At 40.5% G+C, this 14781-nt stretch overlaps 1 protein-coding gene across 2 annotated transcripts in view; it reads left to right on the top strand.

Moving 5' to 3' along the window:
• slc38a4 (solute carrier family 38 member 4) overlaps positions 1-14781 on the top strand; it is a 49622-nt gene that overhangs the window by 25331 nt on the left and 9510 nt on the right. Inside the window, exons 10-14 of one of the 2 annotated variants that reach the window (XR_002275060.1) lie at positions 4614-4871; positions 7477-7556; positions 7939-8039; positions 8424-8548; positions 10800-10889. Coding sequence is in view for 1 of the 2 variants with exons in the window: in XM_020601348.1 (XP_020457004.1) it covers positions 4614-4871; positions 7477-7556; positions 7939-8039; positions 8424-8548 (564 nt within the window). In the remaining variant the exon portion in view is untranslated. The remainder of the gene's footprint in view (positions 1-4613; positions 4872-7476; positions 7557-7938; positions 8040-8423; positions 8549-10799; positions 10890-14781) is intronic. The other variant, XM_020601348.1, reaches the window with a different exon arrangement.

The raw sequence follows: 14781 nt of genomic DNA, 5'->3' as shown, positions 1-14781 counted from the left end.
GTGAGGTGTTTGACGAAGACAGCAGTTGAATTGGAGTAAGTTTAAAAAGTTTAATAAAAAAATGTAAAAAGTTACAAAATTGATTTTCTGAGATACAAAAAAGGGTGTACTGCCTAAAACAGTCTTCCGCCTCATGTCTGGACTGTCCAAAGACAGGAACTTTCAAAAGCCTGGAACCTCTCGTCTCTCCTCCTTTTCATTCCCCCATCTCCATCTCATCATGACAATGAACCCATGCAGAAAGTTCCTTCTTCCTCAAGTAATGAACCATTGATCGTTAGCACTCCAACCTTCCTGTAATTAAGCTAGCAAAAGAAAACACTCCAAAGAACTTTATTGTTTAACTCGAAAGAAACTCCTTTCCTTTATGGATGCATAATGCCACCCTAGTTGTTTACTATTAGCCTTTTTGACATGAAACCTTGGTGCATATTAGCAGGTGTAATTGTTTTTGCAATTCAGTAGAAAACCCTCTCCTCCTAGAGGAAGAGAAACCAGATGGAAAGGAGGTTCTTCACAGAGGATGGAAACTTGCTCCATGGTCTGCACTGTGTGTTCTTCCTATTAAACTAAGACCTCTAATGGGGCAACACTTGAATGTGCAAGTGGACCGTTATCCCTTCCTGTGGCCTCTTCTCAAACCACAGCCTTGTTGCAAGCTTTCACCTCTGAGCAACATTGCCACATCACCACCACCCTGTTGTCACATCAGCAATTTTAACATATAGTGAGTACAAAATATGGAGTAAATATTGAATCAAGATTAATATAAAGATAACATAAGAATTGTTTAAAACAAAATCATCAACAATCAGACGTTCCGACCCTCACCTATGGTCATGGTTATGGTCATCGTACATACTGGTGATGTATATTTCCTTCAGTGGTATGGTTAATGCCAACATGATAAATGAAGTACATGAAACTATGTAAAAACCAAACACAAATAATTCAAACTCTAAATAAGAAAACTAAAGACTACTATAATAAAGCAATCAAAGCAATCAACCTCATGAACTCCTGTGATCTGGAACAATATCAAAAACAATTAGATCTTATCACTTATCACAATGTGTCAAAGATTAAATGTATATATCAAAAGTAAACAAAATACCAAAATATAATCTAAGACATAAATTGATCTTGATACAAAAACGGAATATCACTGATTATGGACACCTGTATTAGAAACTACTTCTGATTCAAACATAAGCAAGAGTAGATATGAAAACTACAATTTACGTCTAAAGTATAAATCAAATGTAAAATATTTCAGTAGATCACACAAAGTAGCTCATTTTCAAATGATGCTGTTCACCTCCTGAAATAACAAATAATAGTTAGCAGCATTTATTGGCCAGTGTAATCAGTCAGCTTTTATGGACTCAGGCACCAGGATAAAACAGGATCGGAAAACTGCAATAAAATTATGTTGTTTTGTGAGAAATGAGGGACAGCAGGCCTCACACTTGTTCAGAATTCACAACACAGTCCTACGCCTCGATCTGCTTTTAACTCTGCTGCCTGCCATCACAGGTCTCTGCTATTTCTATTCATTTAAAAATGCCTCCACTCGCTTCTCCAATGGACTGCACAGGATGTCTCCAATTAAAACATAAGGTGATTGAAATGGAAAATCAAATTTCAAATCCAAGAGGAAGCATTACCTGGAGTCCTTTTTGGCCAAGAGCCCCTGTGTTCTTGCTGACAACACCGCGGCCCATCTACTACAACAGCGCCAGAGCCACCGGTCATCAAACGAAACTAGGAGGATGATCCATGGACCAGATTGGGTGCTAAACCCAAACTGCAAGACTGCTCTACACCTGCTGCATCAGAGCCCTAGACTGTAGTTAGGCGCTCGTGGAAATGAGGTGGGAATGCCTTGCACTCCCAGTCTCTCTCATCTAGGGCCATCCAGCTGGAAAAGAGATTTGAGGTCCTGGGGATGTTCAACAACCATATACCCACTGCCATCAAGGAGCCAACACCCTGCACAGCAGGTGACAGAGACACTCCCCGAAGCCGGCTGCCTTGGGTCTTCTCACTCAGCACAGACAGCCACTCAATATGGGTGGCATTCATAGGTCGACCTGATCTGTTTGCCAAGAATGGACTTCATCTTAACAGGAATGGCTCCCACCTGTAGGACGTAATATGTAATTAGCAGTTCTCTCCACCATTGATATTAGCCCCTGACAACCAGTGTGTTACAGTTTACCCACCCAAAACTCCCAGTACCCCATAGAGGCTCTGTCTTCTTCCCAACCACCTAAATTATATAAATGAAAAATCAACTCAAGGAGGAGTTATTCATAAAAACCTAATTGAAAATAAGACTACTTTTCTTACAAAACAAAATAACAGGACAATCAAATGTGAGCTATTAAATGTGGTCTCTGTTAATGAATGATTTGATAAGTGAGCATCAAATTGATTTATTCTGTCTTACTAAAACTTGGTTACAGCAGGAAGAATATGTTCAGTCCAAATGAATCCACCTCCCCAGTCACAGTAACTGTCACATCCTTCGATGTGGCAGTGATCTTCAACTCAAACTTATTTATCAACCCTATCCCTAAACATAGTTATAACTCATTCGAAAACCTCACTCTGAGTCTCTTACACCAGAATTGGAATACTCAAAAACCAGTTATTTTTGTTATTGTATACCATCCACCTGTCTCTTATTCAGTTTTTAAGTGAATTCTCAGAATGTCTTTGATTTAGTGCTTAGTATTGATAAAGTAATCATAGTAGGTAACCTTCATGCAGATGTTGATAATGACTGTCTCAACAATGTGTTTATTCTATTATTAGACTCAGTTGTTTTTTTCTCAGACTGTAAATAAACCCACTCACTGTTTTAATCACACCCTTGATTTTGTTCTGACATATGGCATCGAAACTGAACACTTAATAATTTTTCCCCAAAACCGTCTCCTGTATGACCATTTTTAATAACATTTGACTTTACAGTAATGGATTATACACTATGTGGGGGAAATTTTACACTACAGTAAATGTCTATCTGACATTTATCTGATTAAAGGAACTACGCTAATATGATTCAAATCCTATTTATCAGATAAATTCCAGTTTCTTCATGTTAACGATGAATCTTCCACGCAGACAAAAGTTACTCATGGAGTTCTACAGGGTTCTGTGCTAAGTCCAATTCTCTTCACTTTATGCAAGCTTCCCTTAGGCAATATTATCAGGAAACACACCATAAATTTTCATTGCTACGCAGACGATACTCAGCTATATTTATCTATGAACTCAGATGAATCAGATCAATTGGACAAACTTAAAGCATGTCTAAATGGCATAAATACCGACAGAACTGAAGTTATTGTATTTGGGCCTAATAACCTTGGAAATATGCTATCTAGCCATATAGTTACTCTACATGGCATAGCTCTGGCCTCCAGTACTGCTGTGAGGTTATTAGTAGTGTTTTCTTCCTTTGACAATCTTGGTTGAGTGTTAGTGGTTGGACAGTTGAGCGGACCATGCTATCAGAGATGACTGCCATTGCAAGCCAGTTGGGTCAGCCACTGCTTAACCTGAGCAAATACAATGCAGATGATGTGTGTCAAACCATCTGTCTGAGGTTTCTTCTGTTAAAGGAAGTTTTTCCTCCCCACTGTTGCCAAGTGCTTGGTCAAGGGGGATTCCTTTGGGTTTTCCTTATAATAGTGTACTGATATACCTATTATGCAAAGTGCCCTGAGACAATTGTTGTTGTGAATTGGCACTATACAAATAAATTTAACTGAATTGTGCAATTCAGGCAGAGAAAGGGACATCATGCAACACCTCTAATGCCATACCAGACATTTGTCTACAGAGAATCCAAAAGTGTTGCGTAATGTGAAAAAGATAACTTGTAGTGATGATCCCACAGAAAAATGTCAATAAGTATGTTAGTATTTTTCAGCTCATGGTTTTGGAGTTACAGCCCTCAGCTTTATTGTTTCGGTTCATGCTCAGTGCTCACCTGAACCTCATTTGGCAGCTGTATCAGTGAAAAGGCTTTATAAAACCACAATATGCACCTACTCAGCACCAAACAGTAGATAGACATTATTAGCTCCTAACTAGTTAACATAGTGGAGCCCTTTGTGGCTAAAAGGCCAGATATCTTTTTCTGAAGCTGGTGGAAAACAAAGAAGAGCGAAAAGTAGAGTGAATACTGGTCTTATTTGGCAGGTTTACAGACTCTAAATGACTTTAAATGCTGCTTAGATGATTAGCTAACTAGATATACTAATTAGCTGAGTGCTAAGCATGATGTTTGACCCTGTCCTACCATTCCCTGAGAGTTTAGGGCTTCCAGTATGAAAACCGCAGGGTATATTACACTGTCTGAGTGCACTGTTTGGAAACCTGTGAAGGCATTTCGGTCATTTAGCTTTACATTAGTGTGTAGAACTACCCTATTGACTAGAAAATAAAATCCCAAAATGGCTGAGTTGTAGGACTGTCCAGCTCTTAAGGCAAACAGCCAGTTTGGTGTTGAATTTTTTTTATTTGCTGTTCTTGCGTTAGTTATTTTTATGTACATTGCTCAGAAGTACATAACGCAACTTAATGGACTTCTTTTCCAGGTGATCTACAAGAAAACGCAGCTGCCCTGCCCTCTTCCATTCTTTTACCACCACTCAAACCTCAGCATGAATGCCTCAGATATGCCTGGGTTATATTCTATACAAAACCAGTCGGCACAAATGGATTTCTCCCAAGATGACATTTCCTCAGCGGTTTTGGGCAGCCATGACACTCATCATTCTACAGGCGTCCACTTTGAATCTCATCCTGATGATGAGGAGATGTGCACACCCAAATACTTTGTCTTCAACTCACAGGTACAGCGGGGTTAGCGGTGGTCTACAGGTTAATGTAATGCTAGCTCAGAAAGCGCTGATTTGCTCTGTCAAGTGAAAACATCTGCTGACCAACTTTTATCCAACTAGTTCTGTATTGTGTGTTTTTAGGTCACACTGGTGAAGGTTTAAAGGGTATGACTTTTCAAATACAGAACTAGTGGGTCTTGTAAAGGTGTGTTATTTAAAGTAGTTTCAAATTACGGACCTGGGCCTATATCCAAGTACACTTGACCCCAAAGTCCGGTTTATTATGATCAGTGTGAACACAAGCTTACCAGACTCGGGCACCATGCCCGAGTCTGCTTGAGGAGGTGGTCTCTAGCAATGATTCATGTGCACTCAAGAACAGTCTGTGGGAGATATGAAGAAAACCATGCTCAAAGAAGGAAGCGGGCTGCTATGTAACATCATAACTATAGTATTTGACTTTGGTTTTGTCAGGTCCGCTCGGCGCGACCTGCCTCTCTTTCACCTTTCTCTCCTCTCGACCTGCAGGATCTGCACCTCAGCTGTGTTGCATTCGGTAATTAGTGACTCGTTTGTCGGTGCACACAGCTGGGGTGCATTTCTATGATTACTGTACTCCTTATTTATACCTCTGGCAGACGCTCCGTCGTCGCCGGAGCATTAGCGTGCATTCCCCGTAACAGCCCCTATATTCGTGGTATGTATCATACGTCATTTTGTTTTCCACGCTGACGGTTCCTGTGCTGTGGATCTCTTTATGTTTTTTTCCATTAGGTTAGCTAGACGTTAATTTTGATATCCACACTGACAGTTCCTGTGCTGTGGATCTCATTTGGTACGTTGGTTACATGTTTTTTTGTGTTACACATCTCTAGACGTCCACGCTGACAGTTCCTGTGCTGTGGATTTCCTTTTTCGTTTGCCAATCCTCCTGGTTAGTTTGTTTATTCACCTGTTCATCCTGTTCCTCCCACTCTCCTGGTTTCTGCCGTTAGCCTGTTTATTCCCCTGGTCGTCCTGGTCTCCTCAGCCGTCTTTGCCCAGCCCTGGTTGTATGTGTGCATTGACTCTGTTCCTTTTTGTGATCCCCACCATTAAAACCACCTTTTTTTAACTAGCACCTGGGTCAGCAATCTTGGAGTCCTACCTCAATTCTCCCTCACCCTCCTGGTGAGGGGGACTAAACCGTAACAGGTGTAAATGTTAAAAAACATGGCTGCAAAAGTATCTTTGTGGAGAAACAAAGAAGTAAAATGCTTGCTTAAAATTTGGGCCAACAAAGACAACTGGATACTAAATACAAAAACTCTGAGATTTATAGAAGTATTTGTCAGTATATACAGTACATGCGGATTGCAAACCAACTACATGGATACTGCCACCTACTGTATCAGGCTTTGTACATATGCAGGTGTGCTGGGGCACAGAATGATATTAATGTGGACAGTTGGGGAGTTAGGGTGTGTTTTAACTTTTGTGTGTTTAGGAATTTGTGTGAGTCTGTATCAAGATGATGCAATGCTAATGTAAACCTGATTAACCATGGTTATGATTTTCATGATGTTTCAAAGGAGGAACAGGCATTGCTCTTCTTTAGACTGGATTACTGCCTACCTGCTTTTTTGGTGCTGTTTTGGATTTCTAAGAACTGGCAAAATAGATGTTTAAATAGGAAGGTTCCTATGTGAGTGAAACATAGGTGTATCTAAGACTACGTTCACACTGCAGGTCTTAATGCTCAGATCAGATTTTTTGCCGAAATCCGATTTTTGTTTTTGCGCTGTTGTTCACACTGTCATTTAAATGCGACTGCCATCTGTCTCATGTGTGAACGGTATACAGCCCTGAGGTGACCCGCATGCGCAGAAGAGGACATGACGTCAGACACAGCGTACTGTGTTTGCAAAAATAAAAATGGATGTGGCTCGTGATAGCATGTATGTAGCGATGTACCAGTTAATGTGCAATCAAAATAAAGAAATAATAAGAAGAAGAACATCAAGAAGGAGGAGAGTACAAATATTGCTTATGGCCTCGCCTCCTCCAGCGCAGAATTGTGACGTCTGTCGCATTTCAATGACATAAAAATCGCATGAAATGCGACCTGGCCGTTCAGACTGAAGTCACATTGCAAAACATCGGATATGTATCCAATTTAGGACCACATATGAAAGTGGCCCGGGCCGGATTTGAAAAAATTGGATTTGTGCTGTTCACACTGTCATAAGGAAATCGGATATGGGTCACATTTGGGCAAAAAGATCGGATTTGAGTCACTTCAGCCTGCAGTGTGAACGTACCTGTGATAATAGTTTGTCTAATCCCTCTTGACACTGACACATCAAAGTCAACCACAAAGGACTAGTTCTGAGATGTTCTTAAGCATACATTATACCTGGAGTCATGACCTGACAGTAGCTGACCAATAATATATTGTGTATGTGCAAGATGATTCCAGTAGTGTGTTCTTAATCCAGAAAACATCATTACAACCTGGCCTTCCAAATGTCACGTTTTGAGTAAAATAAAATTGAGAATGTCTGATACAAATTTACACTGCAAAGTGTTACACAGCTAGGCATTTCATTGTCAGTATGTCATGCTTTGATTTTTATAGACAGCGTACACTATACCCATCCTGGCCTTTGCCTTTGTCTGCCATCCTGAAATCCTGCCTATCTACAGTGAGCTGAAAGAGTAAGTGTACTCCTTCCCTTTATATAGCAGCAAAGCACAATAATCACATCCTAAAATAAAATTCAAAGGATCAATTCATTGTGGACTTACTGTACCCATATGGGGAATGAGCTGTGTCTGTTTTAGCTTATTTATGTCTCTAAAACCACATGTGAATAAGTAGTATGAGGTTGTAACAGAATAAAGTATAGTTTGTGGCCAATAGGGTACATAGAATCACATTCCAGAGCATCATATTCTGCAGAGTCTGACATTACACCAGCATGTGCAGACAGTGCAACTCATCCAAGACTGGACAGATGCAGCTTGAGCATAAATACACTTCTAGTCTTAGATTGCAGCCACACTCTGACCTCTCTAAATGTGTGTGTTGTTTCTTCAGTCGCAGCAGAAAAAAAATGCAGAACGTTTCCAACCTATCCATCTTGGCTATGCTCGTCATGTATATGCTATCAGCGCTGTTTGGCTACCTCACCTTTTATGGTAAGAGAAGATGCACCCAAGCAGTAATCATAGCTTCAAAGTTTGTCACTTGCTTTTTTAAGATGCAGTGTGATAACAGTCCCTTATTCTTTATTCTTTATATTTGACATTATTGGATTGTTAATGCAAATATAGCTTTTTACTGCTGTGTCTGGTTAAGCTGGAGCTGGTTTTGAATACCTTATATTCTGTAGAGTAATTAAGTTTAGGGAGTAAGGGATAAGCCCCTCTAAAAGAAAGAAGAGAAAGTTTTGCTACACAAATATATTCTTTATTTTTTTACTATTTTATGTCCCTACCTATTTTTAAGCTTAAGGGAAATCTGTCATTGGTGCAACTGTTTCATTTCATTGGGTTTGTGTCTCTTTTTCTACTCCAACACAGATAATGTGGAAGCAGAGCTGCTTCACACCTTCACCAAGGTGTATAAATTTGACACTTTACTGCAGCTGGTCCGTTTGGCTGTTCTCACTGCTGTCACTCTGACCGTCCCCATCTTGCTGTTCCCTGTAAGTACATCGCACATAAACATACAGTGTGGCTGTAATGTTCTTTAAGCATGTCTCCCCCAGTGGCAAGAAGGGGGCACACGCATCTTAAGGAGGCTAGAGGCTTATTTCTAGTGGTTTTATACTGTTTGTTGAAGTACTACTGTTTTTTTTCTTGCAACTTTCTTAGCATAATTAAATTGAGCTTCTTTTAAGCACCAGTATAATTTGATTTACGTCAAAGCACTCAAACATGTTCCTGAGACAAACATTCACAACACTTGTAATTTAAAATACTTGGCCACTGCCTTCCACTCAACGCCAATTTCCATTCATTCTGATGAAAATTACAGCCAATCTGTGTCATTCTGCTTACAGACTGTTTAGTGCAATCTGTTTTTCCCTGGCAATTTGGTGATAAAGAACACACTGTTCGTTTTAGCACACTGTTTGTCCCAGCAGTTTAAATCCCAAAGCACACAGGCTGAGGTTAAATGGCCACACCTTAATAACATGCCTGCCCATGCCTACACACACTTTTAGGTCTCAGGTGTGAATCCTTGTTTACATTTTGTGTCTGTATCCCTATTTTGTATCAAGATTGGATGAAAGGTGAGCCTGATATCTACTTAGCAAAACTTATCTCAGTTCCAGTCATTCACACACGTGTACATACGCTTCTCACTTCCCTTTCCATATATGGTCATGGGCCAATTTTAGTTTGGCCGTTATCTGATATGAGTAGAACAAAAATGTACCCAGGCCAAAGGAAGTTTCATGCCCTGTTTTAGCTTTCATGCGTGCACACAGTCACACACAAACTTGGTTTCATGTAAAGACAAGCAGCTGCTTAACTCATGAATTATTTCTGAAGTGGCTGTAGGTACATGAGACTGCCACAAGGGGGCAGCAACTTTGTTGATATTCTCAGGAAAGTGCTGATGGGGAATGATGCAGCAATGACTGCATGACACAGCACATACCAGGCCCACACATACATTCAAACATACATAGTTACACTTTATAAACTTGCAACCTTATCTGTACTCTTATATATTTACTGTCTTTATGAACACACTGTCAGGCATCAGCAACTTTTGTTACATATTGGCCATTTAGCTTGTGTCCTCTCACTGGATGTTCTCCTTCTCCGCTCATATCTGACTGACTCTCACACAACCTTGCCCCCACCCCCACCCCCCAGCAGACACATCTGTTTTTAATGTCAAAAGGAAAGTGAGAGAGGATCCCCCTCTCTGCAATGGAAGTTTACAGGCAGTGCCATTGGAAAAACACCTCACCCTCTGCTACCTTCAGAGAGATAAAGATGCAGAGCCACTGACACTGTTGAAAGAGAAACATAAACCACTGCCAGAGCCTTGCAGTCCTCAAAATGTGTTGTGTTAATGATAATATTTAGAAACCTGCTGATGTTGGCTGTGGGAAAATACCTAAATCCCATCTGGGAATATTAGGATTTTGTACAAAGTGAAAAATATGAAAGGGAGTTTGACTCCACTGAGTTACTGTATGTACCTTAAATTGTATCATGTTGCTGTAGTACAATTGTACAATGTGTCCCAAAGGTTTTTCAAATTTAATAGTTGACAGTTTATCCAGGTTTTTAAATCAGTCTCATAAACATCACTTTCATTAAGTTAGTCTCACAAGTATCAGTAAAGTCATTATAAAGGTTTTGATTGAGCCAGCATACCACTAATTTTGCATCTATTTAAATCCTATAGCCACTTTACCCAGATGTCAGCCATACTTGATGATTATTTGTTTGTTGAATAGTGTTAATCAGATTCAGCAGTTGGCAGAGGTGTGCAGCCCCATTTTTCCTAGTTCATGCGATAACAAAAGGAAAATGATTGCCTTATATTACTTGATTGCCTTGCAATAAGCACTAACTGGTTACAACAGCTAATTAGCAGATGTACAAGACCGGGTTATCTAAGAATAAAACGGGGGCCAGTGGTAATGTAAGAAAACACAACCTGTTTTTGATCCTTTGTTATGCAGAAAATAGTTATCCTCCTTACGGTGCAGGTGGCACAACAGACAGAGGAAGAATTTTAATCTGACTGTGCATTTTATTCATAAAATGACATTAGAATGGCATACAGTAAATGCCAATTTCATGTGTGGAATTCAGGCAGGACGTGGAGGACTGTGCGAAGCATGATACGTGTGTGAATCCTCTGGTAGAACTGATATATTTAACCCTTATGGACTCTGGACTGAATTAAACAAACTACATTTTCAATAGATTCTTCAGAGGGTGGCTGAAGCCTAATCCACCTGATACTGGGCAAGATGCAGGGTACACTCTGGACAGGTCACCAGTCTGTCCGTGAAGGTCTGTTTTTATGTATTACTTGGTTTAATGGCAATTCTTTTTGCTGTAAAACGTTTTTCACACAGTAGTTAATGTTGTCTGTAGGGCAATATACTGACAACTGTTATCTTAGACTACAGAATCGGGGGCAGTGTTTAGCCACACTTACTGTATAGCAGTTTGCCAGAACCAAATGCTAATCAGTACACACTGGTAGTTTTCTTTCACTTAACACCTAGCATCCTGGCAATTGGTGATCATGGTTATCTGGTTATCTGTGAAATGTAATTATATTCATTTCTGTTTTACACATTGTGTGGTTGAAACTTCTACTGTGTAAAACTGACTCTGAATGGTACTCACAATAAGTACATTTTAAGTGTAACTGAACTAGAGATGGGTAAGACTGTAAAACAGTAAATAGTGAGGAGAGGACTGAGACAACAAAGGATAAGAACAGAGGATAAGGATAATCACCTTTATTGGCCAAGTATGTTACACACAAGGAATTTGTTTCCGGTACAGAACCAATGGCAGCCATCTGCGGCGCCAACTCTAACCATTGGGGGCAAGTTGGGGGTTCAGTGTCTTACCCAAGGACATTTCGAAGCATGGACTGTAGGCACCGAGATTCGAACCTCCAACCCTCCGGTTGGGAGACAACTGTTCTACCCACCGAACCACAGTCGCACCCGCAACAAAAGCCTGATACAGTAGCAAACCAATTGTGGTCAGTCAGTGAAAAGAGCAAGGACGTTGTCTACAGATTCTTTAGTAATGCATGTAAAGTTGGTTTTAGCCTGTATACCGGCATGAATAAGGCATGAATCATAACCTGCTTTGAATAGGTCAGTTTAGGTGATAAGCACTAGAAGCTGAGAGACACTGATGTGAATGAATAATACTGTTTGTGAACTGGGGTGGAAAATTGATCTGAGCTGATTTTGTGGTGAGAAATGAGTGTTTGTGTGTATTTGAGAATGTTTAATTAACAAACCATCACTGTTTTTGCAGTCAATTAAACAGTGTTACTGTAACATGGTCAAAAGACTAATGAACCTGGCAGCATGTAAGGCATTAGGTCAGACAAACTGCTTAGTCACATTGGCAAGTTTCCATTTGACATTTGAGAATCTTGCCTTGAATCCTCCTGACCTTCATTTTGCAGGAAAATGTTGCTGACCTTCAGCTAGAGATTAACATTAGCTTTGTCTGCTACTCTCCTTGGCTCTGGCAGGGAAATACTATAGAGAGCAGAGAGAACATACTGTGTGTGTGTGTGTGTGTGTGTGTGTGTGTGTGTGTGTGTGTGTGTGTGTGTGTGTGTGTGTGAGAGAGAGAGAGAGAGAGTATACAGTGTGTGAGCCTTTGTATTACTTATATTATGGGGACTGAAACCAGCCTCTGGTCCCCACAAGGAAATTACTGAATTTTAAGGGGGCAACATGGTTTGATCTTAGGATTGGGTTAGGTGTTAGGTTAAGGTCAGGGTTAGATGTTAGGCAGGTAGTGGTTATGGTTAAGGTTAGGATAAGTCTACAGGAAATGAATGTAAGTCAATGTAAAGTCCCCACAATGAATGAAAACACAGCATGTGTGTGTGTGTGCGTGCACGTGCACAGTCATGTGGAGGGTAGATGCTAACAGAGGCCAGATCACACAGGGCTTTGGCAGGATCCAGAATATAATGAAAGGGTTTTATGTCAAAGTCAAACATGCCCCAGTTCTCAGGCTCTGGCTGGAGATTGAAACCATGGGAGAGGACTGAAAACAAGCTGATTAACAGCACCAGCATCACTTCTATGTTACCATCATGTTCTAAAGTTTCAGTTTTATCTAAAATTTTTCTTCCCTGGCACTAGCTTTATTACTTGTCTCTAGGTCCATCTGGTTACCTTTTTTTCTTTTCATCCAGCTTTTAAGGCAAAATCATCACTTTTGCTTTGCTAATTAATATACGACTTTTGAAGAATCACGTATATCTTCAGTTAGCTAATCCTGCTAAAGATGTTCACTCTGGATAGTGGAATTAACAATAATGCACCGTAACGACATCATTATTTCAAAATGCATTATAAAAGATTTCACTAGCCAGCAATTTAGCTTGCATGCTAATAATAGCATTACTTTTCTCACTGTGTCCAACATTTGTCATCTCTTCCTTATCTTAAACATTTGTAGTTAGCTTTAACTTAAAGAGCCCATGGCATGCTTTTGCTTGTTTTTTGACTTGTCTACAATGTTACAGTGGTGAATTATCATCTTAGACATGACCTAAAGGTCAATAAATGAGGTTATATATACACATCTCGCAAACTCTGGCTCCTGAGACTTTTTTCTACCAAAATAAAGTATTACATGATAGTTTAAGGATCTCCTTGAATGGGCATAAAATCCAGGCCGTTGCGCGTTCATGTGAGCTTCCCTGACATCCACCAGTGGCTGCCGGTGTACTGGTCCTGCTGTCCACTTGCAACGCAACACCGGCAACAGGAGTTGTGCACATTCACGAACTATCCTCTTGAGAGGCTCTCTGGTGTTATCATTTTGAAATAATTACAGACTATTTGGAGTTATGAGGGGTGCCAAGCTAATGTAGGGGTACCCGAGATTAAACATTAAATGGCTGGAAACGAACAAAATGAGCATGCCATGGGCACTTTAATGACTGCCATATGGACACTGGAAAACTAACAATTGTACGGGTGTCCAAAATTGTAACTGTAGCTAAAGGTTGATGGGTCTGCCTGTTTAATTATTTCAGGTTTTTTTTCTCAGAAATATTTTTATTAACTTTTTGAACAAAGAAACGGATACCAAAATGTGAACGACAGGCATCTAACATTGACAAGAGGTCTATTCCGTTCAGGAAGAGTAAACCTGTCTGGGTACAGTGAAAAGAGAAGTGCGAACATGAAAGTGGTAAGTATCTGAAAAAAGTGAGACCTAGGGAGACCGAACCTTTCAGACAGTTGCCCAAACGATGCAAAACTGGTGTCTATGAAGGGGTCTCTAAAACGCTTGATACCCAGTCCCCGCCATTCCTGGAACGTTGGGTCCGATAAGGAGGGTTGAAAAAGATGATTGGCGAAGATGGGACTCGAGGGGCAAAACTCAAGAAAACCAAAGTGCCTTCTGAACTGAGCCCACACTTTCAACGTGTGACCGACCACTGGATTATCTGTGAATTTATATGGTGCGAAAGGGAGTGGGGAGCCGAGAAGTGCTGGAATGGAAGAATTTTTAGCCGAGCCTAATTCCATTGCCACCCACAAAGGATGGTCGGATCGACTATGAAAGTATGACCAAAAGGTGAGGCAGCGAATAGTGGCCGCCCAGTAGTATAGGCAAAAGTTAGGTAGCACCATACCCCCCTCAGCCTTGGACTTCTGAAGGTGAACTTTGCTGAGCCGAGGGCGCTTGCCCTTCCAAATATAAGACGATATAATAGAATCTAATGTATCAAAGAATAATTTGGGGATGAAGGTTGGTACTGATTGAAAGATATATAGGAATTTAGGAAGAATATTGATTTTGATAGAATAAATTTGCTGGATCAAGGAGGTAGAAAGGGGTGACCACTGAGCCAAGCTGCGTTTTGTGTGATCGAGCAAGGTGAGGAGGTTTTCCTTGAAAAGGTTCTTATGCCTCCTTGTAACTGTGATACCAAGGTATGTGAATTTATCCTCCACAGTCCTAAAAGGAAAATTGGAATAGTCTGATACCGACATCCCCTTGTTGACAGGAAAAAGCTCAGATTTATTTAAGTTTAATTTATATCCTGAGAACTGGCTAAAATCATTCCACAGGGACAGCATGGCGGGTAGGGAGGTATCCGGACGCGAGATAAAGCTCAAAAGGTCATCTGCATATAGAGCCACTTTGTGCTCCGTACCATTCCTCCAGATGCCAT

The sequence above is a fragment of the Monopterus albus genome, unplaced genomic scaffold (genome assembly GCF_001952655.1).
Source record: "Monopterus albus unplaced genomic scaffold, M_albus_1.0 scaffold51.1, whole genome shotgun sequence".
Classification (NCBI taxonomy): Eukaryota; Metazoa; Chordata; class Actinopteri; order Synbranchiformes; family Synbranchidae; genus Monopterus; species Monopterus albus.
The sequence above is the reverse complement of the archived record's forward strand: the minus strand, read 5'-3'. Positions and strand labels throughout refer to the sequence as shown.